Below are 25,300 nucleotides of genomic sequence, written 5' to 3'. Positions count from 1 at the left end.
TGTAATGGAGAAACAATTATCTAAGAAGAAGAGCCTTCTCTGAGTTTATTTTGTGGATAAAAATGGATAAAAATGGATAAAAATCTGGCTAGCTTGTTCCAGTAAGTCATGGGTGCACAAAGCCTGCAGCTTGCCCCAGGCCCCAGTACATCCTTGACATCCTTGAACCTCAGCAGAGAAGCCTGATTTTTCTGTGATCTAGAGCTGGATGCGAGTTCCTGCCCTTCCACGCAATGCCAGAGGGTAGGTCCTGCCTAAATCGTTCTGGTGTTACTGTCCATCAGCCCCAGTGGGAAGGCCAAGGGAACTAAGAGTAGCTGTAGGCAGTCATCTCATGCAAATCCACAGGGTTATCAGCCTGGCAATGCCGTTCACCGTTCCTGATGCTTAAAACCTGAGTCCCACTTCGCTCCCACAAGACCCATGGCAACTCTGCCACTTGGAAATCAAAACCTCTTCCTGTCTTGGAGCAGAAGATCTCAGAAAGAGCGATGTCCTGAGGGAGGGAGCCGACAAAGCACTGGCCCTTCACTACTTCTTGCTCCTCTACCTCATCCTTCTGTAGATCTTTAGCTTTCTTAGGACATCCTCAGTCCCCTTCTGTTCCCATCATAACAAGATAAGTAGGATCTTTTACAGGCTCCCTCCCGAGAGCCCTTACAGCAGAGCAGTTCTTCAGTCCCACCACATCCCTTCTCTCACCACATCTGTTGCCATGCCCAGGAGTCAAGCTCTTGCTTGCAGGAAGCCAGCTCTAGTGTGTCTGTCTTGGCAGAAAAGAAAAACCTGACATTTTTCTGTCCCAATCTTTACTCCCTGAGATGCACAAACACTTCCCAAAAACAAATTGTTTTTCTGGGACAGGAAGTTGAGATATGGGCTGCAGTCTGGGATCTAGACTCAATATGAGAGCATTTTTCTTCCCTTCAGGTTTCCTTTTCAGAAGGGCTGCTCCTCTTCCCTCATCCTGCCTCCAAATTTTTTCATTTTTTCATCATTTTTTTTCATTTTTTCATCCAAATAATTTTCATGCTTTTTTTTGTGTTATAGTTTCCTTTTCACAGTTATGTTTAACACTGTGTCTCAGGCATTAAGTGCAATAGAATGTTACTGACTTTTGACAACCAAGTATTTTCACCACTGTCAAAACAAACACTAATATTATGGCAACAAAGCAATCACAATGTCAAAGCAAGAAGATCAAGTTCTTTGGGATTCCCTTTCTGTGGGAATTGGCCAGTTCTAGAGTTGTGCTCCTGCTTGACCATGGGAAATGATGGAAGGTCACTGCTGAATGAAAAGAGGCTCCATGGACTTGAACCCTCCTGCTTTGCAGATATCTCCAGTGACTGTTAACACAAATCATTGAATGTGTGTTACATTATCAATGAAAATGCAGATCCCTTCTGGAAGGAAGGAACATCCGAGATCTCTCACACATGAAAACAAAGTGTTGTACCTCACTTTGTGTTAGCTTGAAGACAGACCACCACACAACTGAGGTGTTCCAAGCCAAATCTGACCTCTGGCTCTGCAAAGATTAACCTCACTGAAGATCATACATGTCGTAACAGCCCAGTTACCAGCTCTCGGGTAGGAAAGCAAGTGGAAAAGTACTGCCAGGGTACAGTTCCCTCACTCCTTCATCAAGGGTTGATGACACAACATAGCATGCCTGGTATCCTCCATTTCTCAAGCGTCCTCTGCACTAGGGAGGGACCTCTTCGAAGTCTGTAATAGATGGAGCTGATAAAGCATGCCCACAGCGACGACTACGAGGAGCTGGTAGGTCACCTGAGGCATGGCTCAGGGTGGCAGCATCCAGAATTATGTCACATTTGGTTGATCCAAGCTTCGCCGCCTCGATTGCAGAAAAAAGATAGGATCAAAGCACCTATAAATAGTTTAAGTAACCCATAGCCTTGTGCAGGAGTGTAAGGAATACTGTTTTTTAGGTCACAAAACAAGCAATTATGTGCCAAGAGGAAATTGCCCAAATATTTCCAGTGTGTTTTTCCTTTTCTTAATTTGACCTCCATGGTATGTCAGTTCCAAAGGGTCAATTACATTTCCAAAAGATAAATGTTTCTGTAATTATACTAGGTTCACAGTTAAACTAAAATGTGCCTGCAATCTGTCACTTGGCTAGGGGAAATGCCATGGGCATGGCTCAGGCCAGGTAAACCCTGAGCATCTTCACCTAATGACTGCCTTTCGTTTCAGTTAATTGCTCATCTGCCTTGAGAAACACCACCGCTTTCTCAGGCTACCCAAGAGCCAAGGTTTCTGCCTCTGCTCTGTGCCTCGGTCATTTCCTGAAGCCTGTGAAGGACACAGTCTCTGGGGGGACAGCAGGAGACAGCACAGGAGCACGGTGGTATCCTGAGCCAGGAGGGAATTTCACTGGGAGAAGAACGGAGCATTTTAAATATCCATAATCCCAGAAACAAGGCAGATAAACTCATCTATCTGACACAAGGAGTCTCACCTAACGAAGAGCAATTCCTTTACATTTGAGTCTCAATTTTTAATTCACAGGGTTTGAGATAGTTTTGGAAAAGGCATGCAATGAGGAAGAAACCTTCTGCGGGGCTCCCTGCAGGTTGGCTCCCTAAATCACCAAGTGTCTGCGAACAACTTGGCCCAAGATTCACTTCGAAGGTTTTCCTGGCACACCCTGCCAGTGTCCACAGGAAACAGCCGTCACATAGGCAGCTGCAGGTCGCATTTTCCATCTTGTGTGCAGAAAGGGGTGTGCAAAGCGTGGCATCTCCTTCCAACGTCAGCGTCGAGGTAGCGAGGAGGTACTGAGCACTGAGCTGACGTCAGGACAGCAGCCTGGCTGGCGGCACTCTGCTCTCCTGGGGCCAGAAACCCATGGGCCAGCAGAGCAAGCGTCCTTTCCTTCTCCTTTCTGCTCTGCCCATGTACTCGTGGGCCCGTATCCAGCCAGACGTACACCTCACACGCTGGCCTCATCGGAGATGGGTCGGCCTGCTCTGAACCGAGGGACACTAACTGGGAGAGAGGTGACAAGCAGCAGCCCACTCCGGGAAACTGTTTATTCGTGGCACTGGTCTTGGGAGTTGTGTAACTCTCTTCCAGCCTCTGTTGCTCCAGCCTCTTTCTTCAATATTTGGTTTGTTTCTAGGGATTTCGTGTGATTCATGAGGCTGTTCTGCAAAAAAAGCAAATGCAGGAGAAGCCCACCAGTGGGGAAAGCTCTGGCCACGGGAAGGAATCGATTAGCAGACGACGTTCAGAGCTCCCACTCATAGGCAGCCCTTCCCTTCCAACAGGAAGTGCTCCTGCTTTGAAGTTTATTTGGAAGGCTTTAAAAATACTTACTAATTGCCTTGCATAGACCAAATGGGATACGAGGAACACTTTGCAATGTAAATATGCTCCCTTGGTACACTGAGAATTAGATAACAAGACCAAGCTCATACCTCTCATAGGAAACACAGCCCTGACAGCCAGCTCAGCAGAACTCGCTAGAACACACGCACAGGTTTCTTCTTTGCTCTGCTCATCACTACCATCGTCTCTGTCTCCGGGGGCCTTGAGTTACTGTTGTGCCTTTATTCTTAGTATGAGGTGTATGTAATGAAAACGTGACATTTGAAAATGAGTACGCTTAGTATCAGTATGGTAGTTTAATGTTTCATCTGTAGCACTAGCCAAAGGCCTTTCTTCCAGAGAGCTCTGAAATTTGCCAATCCACCTTTGTCACAGACAACCAAAATAAGCTCCTGTTTCCCAGTAAAAGCATACTTGGAAAGTGACAGAATTAGTTGTTTGGCCAGTGTGGAGACACAGTCCTTCCCTCTTCTGTTGCAGGGCCTAACCTGTGGCTGTTGGCACTGACGCATGGAGCTGTAGCTGTAGCAGAGTCTCCAGGAGGACAGGGAGGTCACGTAGTACAACAAACTGTCATGGAGCCAGGTCCCAGATGGAAGAACACCCATAAACCAGAAAATGTAAGTGATTGATTGTTTCTGCAAGATAAATGCGCATAGAGTTAGCTGGAGCCAGTCTGAACCAACAAGGGCATGCTGGGACAGGGGAGGCATGTGAACAGGGAAATGAAAAATTGACTACTAGTAAGAGTGGGTGGATTTCAGAAAAGATGTGTTACTCTTGCAAGGTGAGATGGGGTGCCAGACAGAAAAGCATGGAACTATTGTCCCAGCCAACTCTTCCTTGGCCACGCTTATAGCTATTTTACCCTATCCATAAAATACGCACTCTATCTATTGCCCTGTAATCTCAGTCAGCTTTTGGATTCATGCAAAGGAATAGAAAAAAATAGGAACAAGGGTGTTTTTTGTAAGTGGTAATTCTCAAAACATCACAACGCAGTTCGACAAAGAAATTTTGCCTTCCTGCAGCTCGTGGGCTTAATTCCCTGTCCTTGTCCCTCAGCCAGCCCTGAATGCCCCGAGGCTGTGACCCAGCTGTCTCGAGCTGTCTAGCTGGCTGGCAGAGAGACCAGAATCGGGTCTTCAGTGGGGAGGGAACCTACCAGTTAGAGGAAACTGGTCGGAGGAGATATCAAGGGCTGTTTTTTCACTCATCTGATATGCTTCTCTAGAACTAAGGGAATGAACGTCACTCACATTCAGTCATTTGCAAATAATCAACCTAAAGTAAACCATCCCCAGTTACTTCTCCTTCAGGTGTAAGCAACTTCCAGGTCCTGGCTGGGTGGGGGATTTCCTGTCTGCGTTTAGTTTGTACTTCTTCCAAGGCTTGCGGTTTGCAGGGTGGTTCATGCCTTCCATTAACACCCGCTGGATGTTTAACTCATTTTTAATTTTACAACTGGGGAAGTGAATCTTGTCTTCTGCAACTGGCAGAATTCATCCTGGCAGCTGAGTCTGTGCCTTCTTCTACCTGCTGTGAGCCAGAAGGTTTGCTCAGTTTTGTTCCATGAATACTGCTGTGATAATAAAGAAAAGAAAGTGAGATGGATACAGAATCACACAAGAAAGGTAGTAATGGAACAAACGGCAACAAAACTCTCTGGCTTTCACATGTGACTGCTTCATCTTGGCCCATTTTCAGTTGAGCATCATTTGCACCTTGGAGTCTGGTGGAGCTGGGGAAACAGCATCAATTTGGAAGTGATGCATTTCCCCACTTGACAGCCTCACAGATTCCTTTGTAGATATATTTTAACAAGCTAGGTCAAGAAGGGCATTTTTGTTAAGGATGAACAACACCAAAAAAAAAAAAGGAAAGAAAATACTTGTCTTTTGCCTCAGCCTGAAAGCATGTTGTGAAGAGAGTGAAAGGAAGACTCGTAAGAACTTCAGTGTTCACCAAAACATTTCATTTTTCCAGCCTCTAATCCTGTCTGTTTTCATCATGAACACATGTCAAAAGGAAAACATTTAAAGGGTTTCCTTGAAATCAAATGATATGAAAACAAAGTGAAACTGAAATGAAAAATGTCACTCTCCCAGGTCCTTAACTCAGTCTAACATATTTGCCAAATCCAAGTTAAAATCCTTGTTTGCTGAAAGTGTATTGCTTTGAGTGTATAAACAGTCCTGCAGATTAAAATAATATTAGTTCAGCCACCAAAGTATTTATGTATCTTCTTGCCATAGTTTCTTCTCAAGCATCAAGCCACAGTATCGATCTTTACAGTTTTGACAAATGCTAAGCCACAGGCTTCACAGGCCAGTGGGAACTTTTCAACAGAAGCTGCAGAACACGCAGTGACCTCGACATCCCAGTCCCCTGGGATGTCCTGGGTGCAGTTAAGCCCAGCACTGCAGTGTCTCTCTTTCCAGGTAGATGCAGAATATCAGCTCCCCCCATCAGTACAGAGTCCCTGAAGTGACAAGGAGGTGTCCCCCATGCCTCCTATGCCAGCTGAGATCTTAGCATGGAAGTATCGTTGAGGCACTTAAAAGGTATTTCATTTGACCCGAAGTCATGAGAATAAATTTTAATTACAGGCAGAGTAAAGGTACAGTCACGGATATATGTATCCATACTCACACAAAATCCATCTCTGGGGTGCAGTGTTTCAGTCACGTGCCATAAATGCATCTCCAGAACACATTTCTGTCTTGTATCATAAATACAGAGTTGGCATGAATTCAAGCAAGGTACTTATTAGACAGCACCCTTTCTTGATCCCCATTCCAAACCTCTTGTGATAATAACAGTAACAGAATGCTACTACAAGGACCCTCTTGTACTGAATTTTCCAGTAAGAGAGAGGAATTGGAAAGCATTAACAGCACCCTAGACACTGAGTCAAAGCTCCCGCGTCTGATTTGCTTTTGCTAAATCCGGAGAAGGCTCACTTTGGCTAACCTGTGGCTTTTCATCAGGAGATATCAATATATACAACTGCTCTTATTGTTTGTTTGTTTGTTTGTTTGTTTTTGGAAAATGGAATACTTTTGAGGAAACTATGAAATCAGGTTTGGGAAAACATGTCATGATTCGAGTTTCTTGCTCATACCAGGTATAACTCTAAATGTCTGGCATTTCAGTGTTAACAGCCCACCCCACAGCAGCGCACAGCCCAGATACAGTGAAACTACTCGGGACAAAGCCAAAATTCCCCACAGAGCAGAAGCAAACCAGAGCTGCAGCTTCCCTGTATGCCATCATCGTCTTTAGAGCTGTCGGGCCCTCAACTCCCATGAGTCTTGGTGCTTTAAGGAAAACAAAAGCTATGATGTAGGGAGGCAAAAATGTTCGTTGTACTCTTACTCTATACTCTTCCACACAGGATGTGCAGGATGTTTATGTTATCACCTGGAGGTCTTTATCCTGCAGGGACTGGAAGTTTTTGAAGAACTCCTCTGCCTGTTAGAGCCCGGCCAATGGCAGCACAGCTGAGTCAAAGAGCAGCTCTCAGGGCTGAGGTCTGCGTGGCGTGTGAAGGATGTCTGGGCGGCTGTACGTGCTCAGCTCCTGGAAAGCCGGTGGGAGGCTGGTATCTGTCAGAGCAGCCCAGGCTTCCTAAGGGCCTTTGTTCGCACGCACCGAGCTGCTCCCCTCTGCCGATGGCGATGGGACAAAGCCCAGCTCCACACAAAGCAAACACCCCAGCGGAAGCTGTGATTTTGCAGAATAGTTCCCACTGCCAAGATCTCACAGGAGATTGCTCGCCGTTTACTCAGTAGACAGAGCTTGTCTTTGCCCGCTTGGTCTTCTGCCAGGCACACTCAGACACTGGCTGCTGCCCGTTGCTCTGACACGCCGACTGTCTTCCGAGGTGTTACAGGAACCCAGCTTGCATGGGGCCCGCTCCTTCCTCCCTAATTTGCCTTCTGCTTTGATCCTGAAAACACTGAGCAGGCAGGGCCTGTCTCATCTCCTTTTCCTCATGTCTGGCTGCGATACTGGAGGGGCTGAGCAGCAAGGGGCCTTGCCCAGTCCATGTGAATGGACACTGACCTTAGGCCACAACTGCAACATGGTCCCCATGTCTCTGCCCACTGAGGAGGCTTTTCCTCCAACCCAGCAATCTCTCTCCTGGTTTCTCTCTTTCTTTGGACAAAGAACAGAGAGGTGAGTGATTGAAACTGTTTTGCCCTGCGCTCACAGAGGTCTGAGGGAACTGGAAGGAGGCTGTGGTGAGGTTACAGGTGGCACAAGCATCATTTGAGAGTCTCAAGAGTGAGGACATTCAAAATGGGGATTTTCCTCCCTCTCTCCTGAGTAATTCTCTAGGAACCAGGTATTTCTTTGGGACCTAGACAGATGCAAGATATACACACATGCCTGGAAAACTGACTAGAAATTCAGTCAGAGAAGCAGGGAGAAATGAAGTGTGAGCACTGTGCTGCAAGAGTTCCTTCAGAACCTGCTCCTTGCAGGCAGCACAACATGGCACCATGTGGCACAGACAGCTGGGGCTCACGCATGTCACTGAGCGCCGGATGCAACAGACACTTAGAAGCACATCTCCGCCAGCATCATACAAGGCAAGGGGTACTGCTTTCTCCTGCTGGCAGAGAGGATGGGGTGTAAGGATTGGTTTTGGCAGAAAGCAGGGCTCCTCTGTGCAGTTCCTGAGCTTGCACCGACTCAGAGCTGCTGTCAGTCCTGTCATCTAGTGAGGGAGAGATGTGCTATATCACCAGTCCTGGTGCCTTGACACTTCTCTTGGGAGATCCTTCAGGGAAACACAGCAGCAAATCTGCAAGTATCACATAATTGTAGATAGGTCATTCCTGAAGCTGCAGGTACCTGGAAGCAATTGTTTTGACTAATATCCTGTTGCATACCATGAAGCAACAGAGAGGAAAGAATAACAGGCACATTATCTGCTCAATCAGAAGTCAGCATAAACTTCCAATGAAGAGCTGGGAGCATCACCAGGAACATTCAAACAGGAATTGAAGGATGAGGAAAAATACTGTGTAGCCATCCCTATTATAAAAGCTATACTAAAAAGGTAAAAGCAGAAATGTAGGGAATTTCTCACTTCAGCTTTTCTGTTGCCTGCTGAGGTCACAGCAGGAGATTTCTAGAGCAAAGGGCAGACGTGACTCAAGAGTCTACGAAACTTCACCAGGAAATTGTCTCAAGCTCCCCAGTAATCACATCAGAGCACTTCACCATGGAGCTGGGCACAGCTTGGACACTCACGTGCTCTCTGTGCGTAGGAAGAGCGCTCCTCTTCAGAGGGCCAAGTCAGGGATTTGTACAGATGATGCAACCAGCCCAAGAGTGCACATCAAGAAGATAGCTTTGGATAAAGGGTATCTCTTCCAAGTTGCCAGGTGTCTGACATATCTGCCAGAAGACCAGATGACTCCACGGGCATGCAGAGCACAGAATTACAGAATCATCTAGGTTGGAAGAGACCTCCACACAAAAAAACAAGTGCAAGATGTGACACTTCTTGTGGCTGGGATAGCCCTTCAAGGCTGCCAACGGAGTGCCAGAAAAACCTAGCACTGCTGGCAGGTCCCCTCGGTAGCATCCATCATTCAGGGGATACTAACGCAGAGTCCTTGAGGCAGTACAGAGATACGAAGCAAAGGAGCCCTGAAGGTGGCAAAACTCCCAGCAATTTGAGCCCCCTCGGGCCCCTGTCCAAACCCCATTACCTTTGGCATGGCAGCCAGGCCTGTGGCTTGCAGCTACACATGTGCTTCAAAATGCTACGAAAGGCAGGTTGTCCGGGTCCTGCCAGGAAGAGGTGTGAGTAATCAGCCACCTGAAGCTGAGGTTGCACAGGGTGGAAGCCTTGTATCAGTTGCCCCACCATCACCCCCTTCCTTTCCATTGAAGTGCACGGCATGTGAGATAAAATCAGTTCCAGACAGATTATGACAAAAAGTGGAGTGTAGGTGTCTGACAGATTTTAAAAAAATAATAAAGGACATTCTTATCCAAGCGGATTTCCTGGCCTGATGAGTGAACCTGCATGTTTCTGCTCTACCTTTGGCGTGTGCCTGTGCAGCTGGGCTTGCTGACACAACCCTGTCTTTTCCTACAGAAAAAGGATCAGTTACCCTGGCAAGTGGCCTGCTAATGTACTCTCTGTCCTCGCCTCTGTTGGCTCAGCCGCAGCACCAGCCCTTGTGAGTGTTTGCTGTGGGGCAGGTACACAGGTGGGAGCAGGGGAGAGCCAACATCCCCTTTTCTGTATTTTAAAGCAACTTGGCTACCTGTAACAAGATAGCTCAAACACTTTCACCTACTGCTCACACCCTGTGTGATCTCAAGCATGCTCATATTTCCGGTCAGATAAAGCATTTCATTCAGCCTGGGTGATTTTTACTAACTCCTTGATTTACCGAGTCCTAAGTAAACGAGCAGCCCTGCAGTCAATTTGCAATGCACGCTGGAGCAGCAGCTTAACAAAAAGGAGCCGGTGAGAGGGGAGGAGAGGGGACTGGATGGGCAGCTCAATTCCTGAGCTTGTCCCAGTTCAAGCTACTCGTGTGCAGAGGTCACACAGCGGTGCAGGGGAAATCTTAGGTCTTTTAACTTGGTCCAGCACTCTTCCTCTTAGACTGTGTCACTTCTTCATCAGAGAATGGAAAGACAGGCCTTCAGGTTTCCACAGACATCACCACAGATTTGTAAGGGCTGAACCTAACTCAACAAAGTGCTGGCATTGGCCTGACGCCTGAAGCATAACAGGATCCCTTCTGTTCCACCCAAGGAGCAGGGACAAGGGGACTGGCCATCCCACATCTGCCAGGGACACCCATCTTTACCGGCGAATTCAGCAAAAGTTCCATATTTGCTGCTTAAAAAACACACAACAGAAATCTCAGGATTTCACAAGCTAGAAGGCAGGAGCACAGTAACAGGGAACCACTGCAGGCATGCAAAAAAGTTTCACTGTAGAGGAGGAAGTAAGGCTTTTCTGATCCTGGAGACAAAAGGGGATGTCTCAGCCTGTCCTCTACAAACCCAGGCAGTTCTGCTACAGGCCACAAGCTTAATGCCACACGGGACTTCCAGATAATGCTCTGCAAGGACAGATCAGAGGAGATGGGTTGGGATGGGCCAGCCCTGATCCTGTGTGTCCACAGTGTGGTCATTTAATACAGGACAACCACTGAATGTCTGTGAGATGTGCTATCTTCTGCTCTTCGTGTGAAGGCCCAGAAGTGTGTCCTCACACTGAATGCAGGGAAGACCCACTACACTGTTTGCCTGGAGCCGCTAGCTCCAGTGCAGCAAGGGTGGGAACCTGTATCCCACAGGATGTCCAGGTATTCCAACCCTGGCCAAGGGCTTGAGCTCATCGAAGCTGCGGCCCTACAAGATATGAGAGGGGCTGCCAACCCAGCTCTTTGCGAGCTTGGAGACCATCTCACTTCAGTCTTTCCTGCAAATAGAGCACGGCTTTCTGTAGTCCTCTGTGTATGCTGAAGCCCAGAGATGTCCAACGTTAGATGTGCATGCAGGAACAGTCTCCTTACCTCTCACCTAAGGTATAAAACCACACGGTGCAACACTGGACCAGTCACAACCAGCCGGCAGTCCCAGGAGGGAAAGCACGTGGGACCTAGTGCCTGGCACAGATCTTGTCCATGCATCCAGATACCTCTGGGGACTATAACAGCTAAGACGCGCAGCAGCAGCCTGCAAGCAGAGAGTAAAAAGTGTATGTCCATGTGTTGCTGAACAGGGCCCCCAGCTCCAAGGAAAGCCTTGCGTTATGACCTGGCGGTCTGTCCTATTTTTCCTCTTTCTATGAGTACCGTACTAGAAAAAAGAGGGTACACACATACACACGCACACCACTAACAACACTCCCACCAAATCTGTCAAAGCCAACTCTTCCTCAGCATCTGTGCTACTGCTGGACAATGCTGTGTAGCAGGCAGGTTTGAACTGGCAGCACAGCGCATGGTAAGCTGCTTAGCAGAAGATAAAAATTGCCTTTTTTTTAGGACAACAGGGCAGGACAATGCTAAAAGTTAGGCTGAACTGTCTAAAGCCAGCATGGTCGTCAGCAAACCCAAGCAGCACATGGCTCCAGGGCTCCACACAGCTACTGTGGGTTGAGAATTGCTAGATTTAGGTAGCATTCTAACAAGTTTGGTGGATTCCTTTTTTTGTTTTTTTTAGTAGCGTTTGCCTTAAAGCTCTGTTTAAAACCAGAAGCTACCATCTAGCTGGCTCAGAAACGCTGACACTAGTTTAACCTTTGTAGCTCTGCAGCTCCAGTTCTCAGCACCTAGCTCAGGGCTGCTGTAGCTGGGTTTTGGTGTCGTCTGTGGGAACACCGTGACCTCTGGTGGCCACGCTGGAGCTCGACGAGTCTTACCCTCGGTGCTGAGTGCTAGGCTGCAGGCGAATTCGCACCACAGGGACTGAGGACCAAGGATGAGCAAGGCAAGCGCTGGCCCTGTTGGACTGCGACCATTGTCCAGTGCCACTGGTTTGTGCAGAGGGGTGGAACTAGTGCAGACTGGTGCCCGCAGCCCCCTCCCCACAGAGACACAGACAGTGCCAGGGGAGCAGCTCCAGCCGTGCTGGGGCTGCCGGTCACTGGAGGGGACTGGGCAGGAGCACAGCCAGCAAGCAACTCCATGCCCATGCCAGGTGGTTTTCTCCTGTTTATGAAAAGCAGCTCACTGCAGCCCAAAGCAGAAAGGGTTTTAACTGGGCTTTAAACCCTCCTTTCACATATATTTCTTTGGCTAGCCTTCACCACACGAGTGCTATTCCTGCATCGGTCCTGCTGTGCTTTTGTTTGTCAGGGTAGGTGGTGGCAAAGTGCTCCCTGGTATGGCTGTGGTAGGCCCAGACGGCTACAGAGACGTGCCTAAGGATAAACAACTTTAACTAATTACCTCGGCAGCTTTCTCCCTCCCAGCCACACGCACACCTTCCCAAGCCACCAGGAGAAGAACACAGCCTGCAGCAAACCTGCTGTCCCTTGCATCATCATTTTGGGGCTGAAAGCATGCAGGTTGAGAGTCTGGTGTCCCCCAGGAGGGCAGGTGGAGTCAGCATGCAACCATGCTCTCATTATCAACTTGTTCAAATCATCGGGGATGACATGAAGTCGATGTTTGGCTGTACTTTGGTCTCAGATTACTATTAATCTCAGTGTGTTCAGCATCCAGAGTCTATCACGAGATGAGGTCAGGAAGGCTTGTGCTGATAGCTTCAACCACTATGTGTCTCAGGACTTCCCTAATTACCAGAAAACCCCCATTTCTCCTTTGCTTTTGGACTAGATTTATCAGGGAGCTAAAGTGTCTAGCCAGTGAAACATCCACACCTGATGCTTTTTTTTTTAGCAGCAAATTTGGTCATGCAAGTGCTGGCAAAGCTTCGCCCTAGACTTGTGCTGTTTTGGAGGTTGCCTTCTGTTTTGTAGAAACTCAGGAGCCGGCCCAGTTGAGACGCATGAAAGCATCAACTTGGTCTTTGGCTCCTCCTTGGCCCAAATGGGAGCCAAGAGGCCAAGGAGCAAGCTGGTTTCCTTTTGTGGATGCAGAACTTTTCTTATTTGGGCTCACCATCAGCTGAATTTCTTGACAAGGCTTCCAGGCACAGCCAGGGACTAGCAGAAAAGTCAGACCGTTCTGCCATTGCCTAACTGGAGATACAGCAACAGGAGAGCCAGAAAGTGTTCATTCCTGCAGCCATGAACTGCATGCTCTCTGTCAGCCCCATGAGCTGGGAAGCACCTCTCTCACCCACTCTGTCACGTAGCCCCAGCCCCCCGGGTCAGCCAGGAGATACGGATCTGGCTGGGGGAGTCTCGGCTGCCCTGTGCCTCAGGTCTCACCGACAGTCAGGGCAGGGATGAGTCTTTTTTCTTAGGGCTGTGTCTTGGGGCCCAGCTGTTACGGGGGTTGCTCTGAGGCCGCTCTATAACACTAACCCCAGAAAACTTGCTTTCTGAAGGATCTTCACACACGTATATGCATCAGCCCCCTTAGCAGTGGCTCTTCTTGATGGGCATTCGTATCTCCCTCCAGTCAAGCAGGCTGTCTGCCTAGTGATTTATTACACTGCTGCTAGCAAAACACACGTGGCCTGGAGCAGCTGTCAGTGACCACTGACTGCCCTCTCTTTCCCCAGCAGTGAAATTTTCAGCTTCGAGGCACAACACTGTGCAGCAAGGGTAGTTTCTGCTTTGGCCTGACCTTCACTGTTAGCCTCAGGATCCACATCTGTTGCATCACAAAAATTTGCTCCCGCTATGATGTCCTTTATCAAGAAAAGCATCATAAGGTTATTGTCTTGTGATATAAGGAGTAGGAAGTGATCACATGCTTGCCCAGGCCAAGAAAAGTGCACAACTTAGGCAACCACAGGGACTTCGTTCTTGTTTGATGGTAATTGCCCCTCCCTATTGGAATCCTTTTCCTTGTGAATGAAGGAGGCTGAGGTAACCTGGTCCCCCACCTCTTTAAAGTGAGGATGGTGTTTGGGCAGTTGAAGAACAGAAAAGGCTGTTTTTCACCTCCCATTCCTCTTCAGACTGAGGATGATGTCCCCAGGCCCCCTGCGTTCCTCAAGCCTTTGTTATCATTTTATTTTCTAGGATGAACTTCACAGAAATAAACAGGATTTGATCATTTTTGAGCTTGCCCTGACCCCCTGAAGATACGTCACAAAGGTAAGGTGGCTTTCACTTCCCTGAAGTCCATAGTTAGCGAAGCACTGATCCCAAAAGATGGTGCAAAGCCATCTTAAAGTGCAAAGGCTTCCCAAGCTCAGGCCAGGCAGCACTAGACCCTTCCTGAACACCCTTTTGCCTGGAATAGGTGCATAGAAATGGACCCACAGTGCCTGCTCTGGACACTCAAGTGAGTTACAGTGCTTTAATATTACCATACAACAGTCAGAATTACTTTTTTTTTTTTGTTATTCACTCCTCATCCTCTCTACAGCTCATTGCCTCTTAGCCTGTTAATGTGTGCTGTTCTCACCATGTGTAACAATCAAGCTAGAAATCTTTGATCTATTCACCTCCTTGGTATCAATTGCTTGATTTGAGAGAGTGTGGAAGCGCTCCAAACCGTGCTCAGAGTGAGAAAAAATACCGTGCATTCATGATGGCCTGATCATGATGGGACAAGAAGAGATTACATAGAAAGAAAAATAATCTCCTTGTCATGACACAGTCAAGAATACACCATCAAGTGAATATCTGCAGGGCAAAGGCTACCCACAACAATCGTACAGTTACAATCCAGACACATCTACTGCCAGTATGAAGAGGCATCGATAGGATGGTGCAATAAAATAATCAACAAAAACAGGTTTTCTAGTTGGGAAGAGAGCTTTGAACAAGCCTCTTTAAAACCTATTTGTAACCCGTTTGTCTGTCTCCTGACCTTTCCACCTTGCCTAGTTTTTTTCCTTTCCAATTTCAAACATTTTGAACTTGCATCCAAAAGTAGGAACTTCCCAAGTATAACTGCAGAGAGTGGTAATAAATAAAAAAATGTTGTGATGTACCATCTTTTAGGAGAGGCACCAATGTTGTGGTAATGGTGCCTGGTTAACTGTTTCTCATTGACATCAGGCCAGACCATCAATCACATACCTTATGCTTTCTCATCCTGAATCTGTGTTCATGTTGATTTTTCAGGTGATTCCATCCCATCAGTGGAATGACCAGGTTTGTTTTTTCCCCCTTATTCTCCTTTCTTTATTCCTCTTCCCTGTAATTGAGAGGCACTCTTGCCTTCTAGGGCATGTTTGGATAATGTAGCCAACTTGCAAAGTATTTATTTCTGCCCACAGTGTTTTTATAGACTTGGCATGAAAAGCAACCAGAAGACAAAGTAAAAACATCTAGGAAAACGTAAGAAGTGCATAGCCTGGACAACAGGTTTGCAAGGCACAGATCACCTAGCAGGACACAGGGAGTAAAAAGCCAATTTCCCTGCTGTTCCTACTTCACAGGCCACATAATTTTCCAAATTCGTCATAGGTAACAAAGCCACGAGGCTTCCTGACACCAATCCTTCTCCACAGCTGCCTTTGCTCTCCACTGAAGGAGCCAACTTTTGCAAAGAACATCACATGCTCCACAGGACAATTAACAGTGATGGGGAAAGAGTTTCAATTAGATGTAAGTAAGTCTATCTTCTCAAAATAGGTAGGACAAATTGTCACCAGCACCCTGGTGGTGGTATTGCTGACAAAACCAACCAGCAATGCCAGTGCTCACAGGACACAAGGGTACTGAAGCTGTTACTGCCAGCAGTGTTAATGGAAAAAAAACAAACACTTAAAACTCGACTTTCCAGGATGTGCAGACATGAGTTCCCATCACTTTGATAACAGTTGTGACTGAATCACTTGGTGTAAGTTTCATCTCCTTAAAAATTGAGCACGTCCTTCCTTTCCATTCCTCTGTTATGAAGGACCATTCATAACAGCACATGGGCACAGTCAAATGCTTTGCAACTCCAATCATAGCTCTGGTTAGACTCAAGCCGATCTCTCTGAGCTCTGGGAACACCCAAATTACCATCTGGGTTGGAGTAGAAATCCCACTGCAATTCTTATCAACACCATTATTCTTATCAACACCATTTACGTAAGGGACAGGGAAGCCATCACAACAGCTTCATCCTCAGCACAGATGACTACCTAATTTAATTGTGTGTTCCAGCCACAATGAAATAAAATCCAGCAGGCATAGTCAGGACAGACAGTAAGTGGAATTATCTAGGTCACCAAATAAAATCCATACCCTAACATCTTAATTTAAATTTCTGACACAGTTTACAGTCAACATTTTAAGTCAAAGACTTCATGTGTGTTGTAGCCCACAAACATCCTGCCTGAAGACTCCTATAGGATTGTACCTGAAGGAGAAACTTTGTCACATCCAGAATTTTCAGGGGGTGGTAGACATTTCACCCTATAACCATGCACACAGTGGGAGCTAGGCACTTAGATTCTAAAGCTATTTTTAATAATCCGATCTTGTGACAATAGTACCTTAAAGTAAGGGTGGTAGTGTACCATTTCAGTGACTTGGTGCCAAATTCAACCACACAGCTTGGGAAGAAGCAACATACCAACTGGTGAAAGTCACAATACTTGGTTATGTGTCCCTAGTGATTTTAAAAGCCATGCATCTCTCCATCCAGTTTTTCATCTTCAAGAACTCCAAAATACTCTTGGCAAAGCAAATATCCCTCAATTCCCTTATTTCCATAGAAATAAAAATACAGGAAAACCTGTCAGCTGTCAAAGCCACAATTGTACTATCTTCCAGTTGAACAGTTGCCACAAGGAATCCTCCTCCTTGTGTTTCATGTCAAGAGAGTTTTGATTATACCATGAAGTGAGGTTTGTCTAGGTAAATGGGGCTTAATTTCTATAAAGTGTTTCTTTGTAGGAGGTTTTGCAAGCAGACAAAACATCACTTTTAGAACTTAGTCACATCACTGAGCAAGCAGTAAGAGCACTTCACAACTTATTCTCTGGCTTTCTTTTTGTAGTTTGTGCATCTCCTGCTTCCACCCCCCCCCCCTTTTTTTTTTGAAGGAAGTACCGCCTAGGAAACGAAAGTAAATTTATCAAGAACTATTTGCAACTCTTGCTGCATAAGGTGGTAAAGCCATCTGAAACAGCCCCTGGAGCCTATATGCCTTCTTCCCTCATTGTTGAATTTTGTATGGCCAGCTGCTTGGTCACAGCTCCTGCTGTTCCATCAAGTTCAGCAGAAAGCAAGTCACACTGATGACAACAGCCAGGCCATGATCTGTAGGAGTTCTTCTCCCCATACGTACTCACACACTAACACAATTCAGCTCCTATGCTAACGTTGTTTCCGCTGCTTGCTCTTTTCCCACCAGTTCCAAAAAAAACTGTCCAAGGATGGAGTGCATGAGCGGAACTTAATTTAACACTACTTCCAAACATTTCTTGTTACACAAGCTGAGACTATGACATGACTTGTAAAAATATTTATATTAACAAACCAGTCTTCTCTGGTCTACATCAAATAATCTTATGATCAAGTAACTACTGTGTGTTCACAAAAAAAGCTTTAAGTTAGGCAGCAACTGAAGTCGATGCTTTTCGAAAAAGCAAAAACTGAACTATCCCACATTGTGCTCATTTGATTAGCCCCCCAGTTCAGTGTATTTTATTCATTTAATTTGTCACACTTGACTGGATTTTAAACAATTTGAAATATGTATTAAAATATATTTTATTAAAACAAGACAAGAGAATTAAATGAGTACTAAGTGGACATACCTATTTTTGTTACCAAGAACGGATGCATTTACTCTATTCAGTTTTTTCTTTTAAAATTCAACCTTTTATTCACTCATCAAGAGCCAATAAGTTATATAAATCATAGTAGTTTTCATTTCCTTACTGAAGTAGTCAACAGATTTTTTTTTAAACTTATTTTTATGCTGACTTGGTAGCACATTAGATCCTTAGAATGAGTATATTGGTCTTTGTTTTTCCAAAGAGATTCTTCTTAAAAACACTACCTTGCTTGTGCACATTTCCGTGAAGCCTCTTCCACATTATTAGCATAACGTTGCAGTTCCCTCTGGTTCCCTCCCTCCAGGAGGTACCAAATGCAGCTGTACCAGGCGTCAAGGCACTCGATGCTCAGGTCCATTTGCACCTAGAGAACTAGCTCAGGAGGGCAGCAGAGTGGCCAGCGCACACCACAGCCACCCCAACCCTTCCACCTCGCCACTGCTCTTTAAAGGAAGCCACAAATTACACTGAAGCTCCGTGCTGAGGGCAGAGGCAATGATTCCATTTGACAGATGTTAAACCAAATACTTCTGTATTTAATTATGTTAAGAGTTCCAGAAGGTTAAAATGGTAAACAAATGCACAGAACTCCTGTAATGACAATGAACAGCACTGTCATCCCCATAATTTAAACCATGTCTAAAGCAACTTCTAAACAAGTAAAATTTGGGATACTCATATAGAATTTAGTAATTTTTGTTTGCTTTACCTAGTATGAAGGGTTTCCAGACACTTCAGTAACTTATAACTAGTCCCACAGTTGCCACTTTCCCCTCTGCTTCTTGTAAGCAGATGTTTTGCGTTGTATACCAATAACAGATTTTTTTTCCCCACTAACAATGCAATCTAGTTTTCATTGTAACACACAAAAGAACATTAGTCTTGCTCCTCTTCATCCCCATCCTCATCTTCATCTGCTTGATCTCCGGATTCAATATCATCCTCATCTTCAACCTGAAATGAATAAAGATCTGTTGTGAACAATAAGGTCCTTTCTGTCAAAGGATTCAATCCTTTGAAGATAAAACAAATGCAGAGGGAGTGAAAATAGGCTTAAAGGTAACCTAAAATCATCATGCTGTATCAATTAACACTTCAAATTGTCATCTTGCAATCTCACAGTTTAACTTCTACACATGCTACAAGTACCCCCTAGACTAATGTTTTATCCAGATAGCAAAAGCTAGACCAGATTAACTGTTAACTACCAAAAAGTAATCTTTAATACATATATGATTTGCATCAGAAAGAATGATTGCCTTTGGATAAGAAACACAGGCTCAAGTCTGGCATTCAGCCACAAGAACTGCAGCACATCACCTAGTGACATCCACCTTACAGTCACAAGTTCAGCTGCAAGCCACAAGGGTTCTTAAAATCAATTGCCCAGAGTTGCTCTCAGATGCTGCAGTGACCATTTGCAGCATAGCTAGAAAGCTTTAGTTGCTTGTTAAGTCATCACTTGGATTTTCTGCAGAGCAAGCCCTTGGATCATTACAATGCCATCCTTTGTTTTCTAGCTGGCAGCCAGGACAAGCAACAGCAAGGGCAGACGGTCAGATAGCATTCCAGACACATGTATACAGTACAAGGTGTTTTCATCACAATGCTTATGCAGGTACCTCTGAACACTTCTTCCAAGAGGCAATTTTCTTGCTAGCTGCCAACTTAAGTTCAAAAAGCAACTCTGGTAGATTCAACAGCCCTCCATTTATAGAGGGATGCCTCACCATATGTGTTGGATAAAGCACTGTCATACCCAGACCGCTCAGGCCAGCCTTGCACCCGAGAACTTACTTGAAACATTGTTTTGCTTACCGGTACACCAAGATCCTTCAATTTATTCTTCAGGGCAGATAGTTTCTGATCCTGGTCAGCCAAAAGCACCAGAAGATCATCCTGTTCTTTTTTTGATTCTGCAACTTCTTGCTGAAGTTTGCTTTTCTCATCTTGCAAGATGGCAACTGTACTGTTGGATGAATCTAGGTGCTGTTTTAGTGATGCTTTTTCTTCAGAAAGGGCTTTGACTTCACTCTGGCAACAGGAAAAATCCCACAAAGTCACACCTTAAGCAAGGAAAACATGCTTTGTTTCCTACAAACACCTCCCATACACTACTTGTAACAGGCCGATCCCCACCAACCGTCCTGTGGCCTCGCTTCTACACTTCCTTAACCAAACTCCCCCTATTACCAGCCAAGAGAAGGGTAGGTAGGAGTTTTAAAGAGTGGTTACCCTCCCCCAGTCAAGTCAGGTTGTCCACGTCACAGTAAAGCTATTTCCTAGACCCTTCTTACTAACTCTTTAAAGGCTTCAAAGGCAGGCAAGGCCTAAGTTCCCCAAGTGAAAAACAACAGAAGAGATGCATTCAACTTCCCTTCTGTTGTCTAAAACAGAAAATCCTGACAGTACAAACCCCCTCCATCCAAAGCGTTTCTAGTTGCACAAGTCCTAACTGAAGGCTGAGCATCAAGTGACCTAGTGTGGCGTTCATCCAGTACTGACCTTCAGCTCTTTCACTTCTTGCACAAGTCGTCCCTCTAATTCCAAGTTCTTCGCTGCTGTTGCACTGCTGTCACCTAAAGCAGGATCTGCACTTGTGTTCTGTGCAAAAGAAAAAGCAGTGTCAGGAGCACTGAATGCCTCATATAAGAAGTCAGCAAGCCAAGACATTACACAATTACTTATAGATGTTAAAAACTTACTTTCTTGCTACAGCATAGCCAAGGTATGGTAGTTATTTACATCATAAATTTACATCAGTCATTTACATCATTTACATGTTTTCTGGGGTCTGAATACATGCATATGCATACACAAAAAAGAAGACGGTATAACCTTTAATTCACAGAAATTATGGTGTACAGAGTTTTTTCTACGCCAACTCAGTCACTTACAGGCCACCAGCTCTCACTCAGATGGTTCTTAAGTGTCAAAGGGTTGATTTTTGTTGTTGTTGTTTTGACTTTTAATTAGGCTAAATATCACAGCATGGTTGAGGCTGGAAGTAACCTTAAACCTCATCTAGTTGCAACCCCCTGCCACGTCCAGGGACATCTTCCATTTGCGCAAAGCCCCATCCAACCTGGCCTTCAACACTTGCAGGGATGGGACAGTATCTGCATCTTTTATGTGATTACTGAAAATAGGTTTAGTGTGGTATAAGCCAGCCCTTCCTAAAGTTAAGGTTTCCAAAATGTGGCAGCTGTCTTTCAGTTAAAACTATCAACACAGCATGAACGTAAGATAATGCTTCTCCAGTTGTAGCACGTTCAAGTCAGAGCTCTAAGAAAGGCCAGCAGTGTGTTGGATGGCAATGAATTGGCCTGACAGCTGGTGGCAGCATGAAACACTTGAACGTGCCTCTGCCACACAAGCACACATGGCCAACACATGTGAAATGGAATCTCATATGGCAGCTAAACCTTTTTACACTGGAAAATATCAAAACCCTTCCTCACCAAGCTCATCTGTGCATTAAACACTTGATCTCTTCCCCACACAAAGTCCTTCTCCTGTGATGTTGAAATCATACTTTGATGCATTAGTCAGAACAAGCCAGCCAGAAACAAGAGTTTCAGCAAATCCAGCTTCCTTATCTTCATTATAGCAGAGCTACAAAAGCAGGGCACACAACAGCTACTCTTGTTCTGCTTGAGCACCATCACTGAATGCTCTCCTTCCAATTGTTCACGTGGCCCACAGACCTGCAACTTGAACCATGAGCTCTGCTGCAGAAACATGTCAGTAGGATGTTCACACAACTCCCTAACGAGGTATGCAGGCTCAAGATATACTTTCTAATGCCATTAGCTAGTTCTGAGGACAGGATTGCCTCTTTTTTAAAACCTTTCCTCAAAGGCTCTATTGGCCATTTTTTTCAATATAAAATATTTAGTATTCAACATGTAACATATTATGTTTAGAGGTCTGTGCAGACAGATGTACCTGTTTGCCAAGCAATTTTATCTAAGTTTCCAAAGTAGTATCCTTCAATATTTGAAAAATAATCATCCTTTTAATGTACACTATATCATGCGTTGTGCTTCACAAGAGGTGTGCTTCACAGGAGGGGTTTGTTTGTTTTTCCCCTTTGGTAACAGTAGAAACTTAAAACAATGCATGACTTCTATAAAAACACCAAGGACCAATGGCCTCACAATTCACAAAGCATTAACTTCAGTAACATCTACTCTTTCCTCAGGAAGGATTTGTCTAGGTAATACATTACTTCATTTAAAACAATGTTGGAATCACTTTCTGATGTGCATGTTTAAAACAAGCTTGGTTTAGGAAAATAGCTATTGACAGCACAGGCAGGAAAGTTTGTCTCAAAAGGAAAAGTAAGTATTTTACTAGTACCATTACTTGTAGCTTCTGGTTCTCAGCCTGAAGCTTAGAGATTTCTGCAGACTGTAGTTGTATCTGAGTCCTGAGCATTTCTAATTCCTTTGGAAAACAAAAAAGGAAAATACTTTTAGTTTTAGAAAGCAAAGCAGTTCTTCCCGCTAGCTTTTTGTTAGGTTAAATGCTACCAGAATAATTGCTTTAGCACTTAGCTAATAATAATTGCACTAGCTACACAAGTGGAAGGGTGCAAATGTCTTAGTGACAACGGAGCAACCGTTTCTCTAGAAGACAAAGCTCAGCAGCAACAAGCATCCCTTCCACCCCATACTCTGAAGAATTTCTTCTCTATGCAGTGCCCAAAGCCACCTGCCAGACTAATGTTTATAACAGGGTTTCACACCACTAGCACTCCCACCAGCATCCTCTGTGGATATCGATCCACTCTTTGTGCAGAAAGCCACTAAGGCACATCAGCCTAGGCATTCTTTGTTTTCCAATCACAATTTCCAATCAAGTTTTTGCAAAACCACTAGATATTTTTTGCTCAACAGCTATGCAAAATCATTGAACCTACAGATACATAAGCACTTGTTCTGTGCTGTACATCTAATACGTGGAAGCTTTCTTATGAACACTTAACAATACTTGGCAATGGATAAACACAAAAATGTCTCAAGTCTGCACAAGTTGACATTTCTACTCCTGGCTTAAAGCTGCTTAGCAAATGCAAGCAATTCATTTTTGGATACATGATCTCCATGCTCCAAGATCAGTACTATCATCACAAAGGAAGGCCATTAATATTATCAGGAAGCTCAGAAATCCTGACCCTCCCTAAAACTTGATCCCTCTTCTCCCTTCCAATCCTGAGCTACCACTGTTCACTTCAGCTTTGCTGAAGTAACACAAGTTCACCTTTTGTAGTTCATTATTGTGCTCCAAGCCACTGGATTTGCTCGTCTGTGAAGACTGTTCTGTTCCCGTTTCCAACTGCAAAGGCTTCTGTAATAGCAACAGAAAAATCAATCAGACAACTAAACAGACTAAATATAGTTATGTTGTCCAAACACACAGTAAACTGTGTGCTTGAATCACTGTTCCCTGGTTAAAAGGTGAAAATAGGTTAATAAATGCATGTCATAAAGCTCTCTGATAGCAAGAGAGCAGCTGAATGGTCTCCTCTAAGGTGGAAGCAAAAAATAACTTTCACCAACTGAAACACAGAAGGCAAGCAAAAGAAGGCAGATTCTACACTACAACAGATCAGCTGCACAGGCTACTCCTGGGAACAGTGTGAAGCAAAAAACAAGCAAGAAAAAGAACACATGCTCCCGTTAAGCCATCCCCCACTGTATTTCTTATTATCAGCACGAAATCATAACTGATTGCATGACTGCCATCACAGTGATAACCTTCGCAGCATAAGGCAAATAAAATTTTAAAACAGAAACAGAAGCCCTGTCAAGATCTGCTGAGACAGTAGTTAGCCCTTACCAATTTTTCAATCAAAGAATCCTTTTCCCTCAACTGCCCTTGCAGCAGCTCATGCTTGTTTTTCCATTCTTCCAACTCCTCTTTCAGTTTGCTCACTTCCTCCACCTGAATGCCATTCATCTGAACTGTATCACTGTGGGAATTATGATGCTGATTGTCCTTTCCTAGGAGACAGTTTATAACAAAGTTTACAGACATTTTCAAAGTTGTTTTTGAACAAAAAAAATCAAAGAATTCATTGCTCCTCCTCCTCTCGCCCCACAAGGCAGTACACATTATTTGAAGTAAAGAGCCCAAGTACAGAGTTTTAAAATTCTCTATCAGAAATCTAAGGACAAGGTCTAATTTGCTATTCCTTATTTGTGACTACATTTGCATGCTGCTCTAGCCATTCAGTTCAACCCAAAGAAATACATACACAGTTCATTCTGTAATGACTGGCAATTGTTCCCTTACCTCATGTTTAATACTAACAAACCAAGTCTATGGCATACACAGCTCGTCAGGCATCTTGCCCTTGGAATAACTCGCATATACTGTCCTGATTTAAGCATTCCATTAGCCCCCTCTACTGACAATGATACGCTTCATCTTGTTCATCTGCCATACCACAGATACTCACGTTTTCAATCTGAGATACAAGCTGTAGCACACACGGACTCTCTCTGTTTTTAAGACTGAACAGGGCATAACTGTTTTGGAATAAGCTTCTACCAGCAGTTCCCTGGTAGCCACCACTTCTCACAGCAAGCATCAGCTCCAGTCCTTCACCTGGCACAGCTGCAGCTAAGGAGCTAGGGTTGCAAGGAAGGGCTTGTCTTTTCATGGTGGGCAACTGAACTAACACCATCATCAGATCAGAAGCTATTTCTAATCCCAGTATTTCCATGTGTCCATGTAAATGGATTGTCTGGGCTGCAGCCATCTTCTTTAGGTGCTTGTTTTCCCAGGTAGCAAGCCTACATGGCAGGTAGGACCTAGCTCAAGATACGCTAACAGGCTGTTCTGAGAAAGTAACTATTACTGCAAAACACCTAAAACTTGGGCACAAATCAAAAACAAGTGATCCTTCCATCACATTTTCAGGTTGTCCTTTCAGTTCTCACTGCGCATTATTCTGTAGTTTGAAGGCATTTAAAGTAAGATATTTTAAATATTATTCAATTATTATTTTATATTTATTATTTTTATTTGTTTATATATATTTATATTAAATTATTATGTTATATTTTAATATTATTAATATTACTTAAAATATCTTACTAATATTTTTAGTTAAAGAAAATCTGATGCTTAAATGAAGTTTTTAGCAATGCTCAACATCGACTTTCCCAAAAAAGTCTTTATCTCTATGGGAAATTTTCATATACTGTGTAACAAAGCAGCATGTCTGCTATGACAAAAGATTGTTTGCTGCACCTGTTCTATAGCTTGCCATAAACTACATACAATCTTCAGCACTAGCAAGGTTACTATTATTCTTTCTGAAGCATACCTAGCTGTACTTTAAGGAGATTATATTGGTCTTTGTGCTGCTGGATCTGCGACACTTGCTGTGTAACCGTTGTTTGAAGCTGCTCATTTTGAGATTTTAAAGTGTTAACTTGTTGTTTTAACTCTTCAAGCTCCTGGTCCTGTGAAAGGAAAAAGAAAGCACTTTCAGTAAAAACATTTGAATACAATGCTCTAAGGTACAAAAAGACATAAAAAAAACTTTACTCCACCAGTAGACATCACT

The 25,300-nt window shown here is 44.5% G+C and overlaps 1 protein-coding gene and 1 long non-coding RNA gene across 7 annotated transcripts in view; one reads left to right on the top strand and one right to left on the bottom strand.

Annotated features, from left to right (window-relative positions):
- The window catches only part of LOC308194932, an 82,983-nt gene that overhangs the window by 50,732 nt on the left and 6,951 nt on the right, over positions 1–25,300 (top strand). The window contains exons 6-7 of the long non-coding RNA XR_013951075.1: positions 3,841–3,980; positions 14,012–14,086. This is a non-coding gene — a long non-coding RNA (uncharacterized lncRNA). The remainder of the gene's footprint in view (positions 1–3,840; positions 3,981–14,011; positions 14,087–25,300) is intronic.
- USO1 (USO1 vesicle transport factor) overlaps positions 17,739–25,300 on the bottom strand; it is a 33,507-nt gene continuing 25,945 nt past the window's right edge. For all 6 annotated transcript variants that reach the window (XM_080591457.1, XM_080591460.1, XM_080591458.1 and 3 more), the window contains 7 exons: positions 25,058–25,196; positions 23,563–23,726; positions 22,984–23,070; positions 22,081–22,167; positions 20,224–20,322; positions 19,537–19,752; positions 17,739–18,672 (listed from right to left, as the gene is read on the bottom strand). In XM_080591457.1, coding sequence (XP_080447583.1) covers positions 18,595–18,672; positions 19,537–19,752; positions 20,224–20,322; positions 22,081–22,167; positions 22,984–23,070; positions 23,563–23,726; positions 25,058–25,196 — 870 coding nt within the window. In that variant the 3' untranslated portion in view covers positions 17,739–18,594. The remainder of the gene's footprint in view (positions 18,673–19,536; positions 19,753–20,223; positions 20,323–22,080; positions 22,168–22,983; positions 23,071–23,562; positions 23,727–25,057; positions 25,197–25,300) is intronic.

Source organism: Anser brachyrhynchus (assembly GCF_964034855.1).
Source record: "Anser brachyrhynchus genome assembly, chromosome: 4".
Classification (NCBI taxonomy): Eukaryota; Metazoa; Chordata; class Aves; order Anseriformes; family Anatidae; genus Anser; species Anser brachyrhynchus.
The sequence above is the reverse complement of the archived record's forward strand: the minus strand, read 5'-3'. Positions and strand labels throughout refer to the sequence as shown.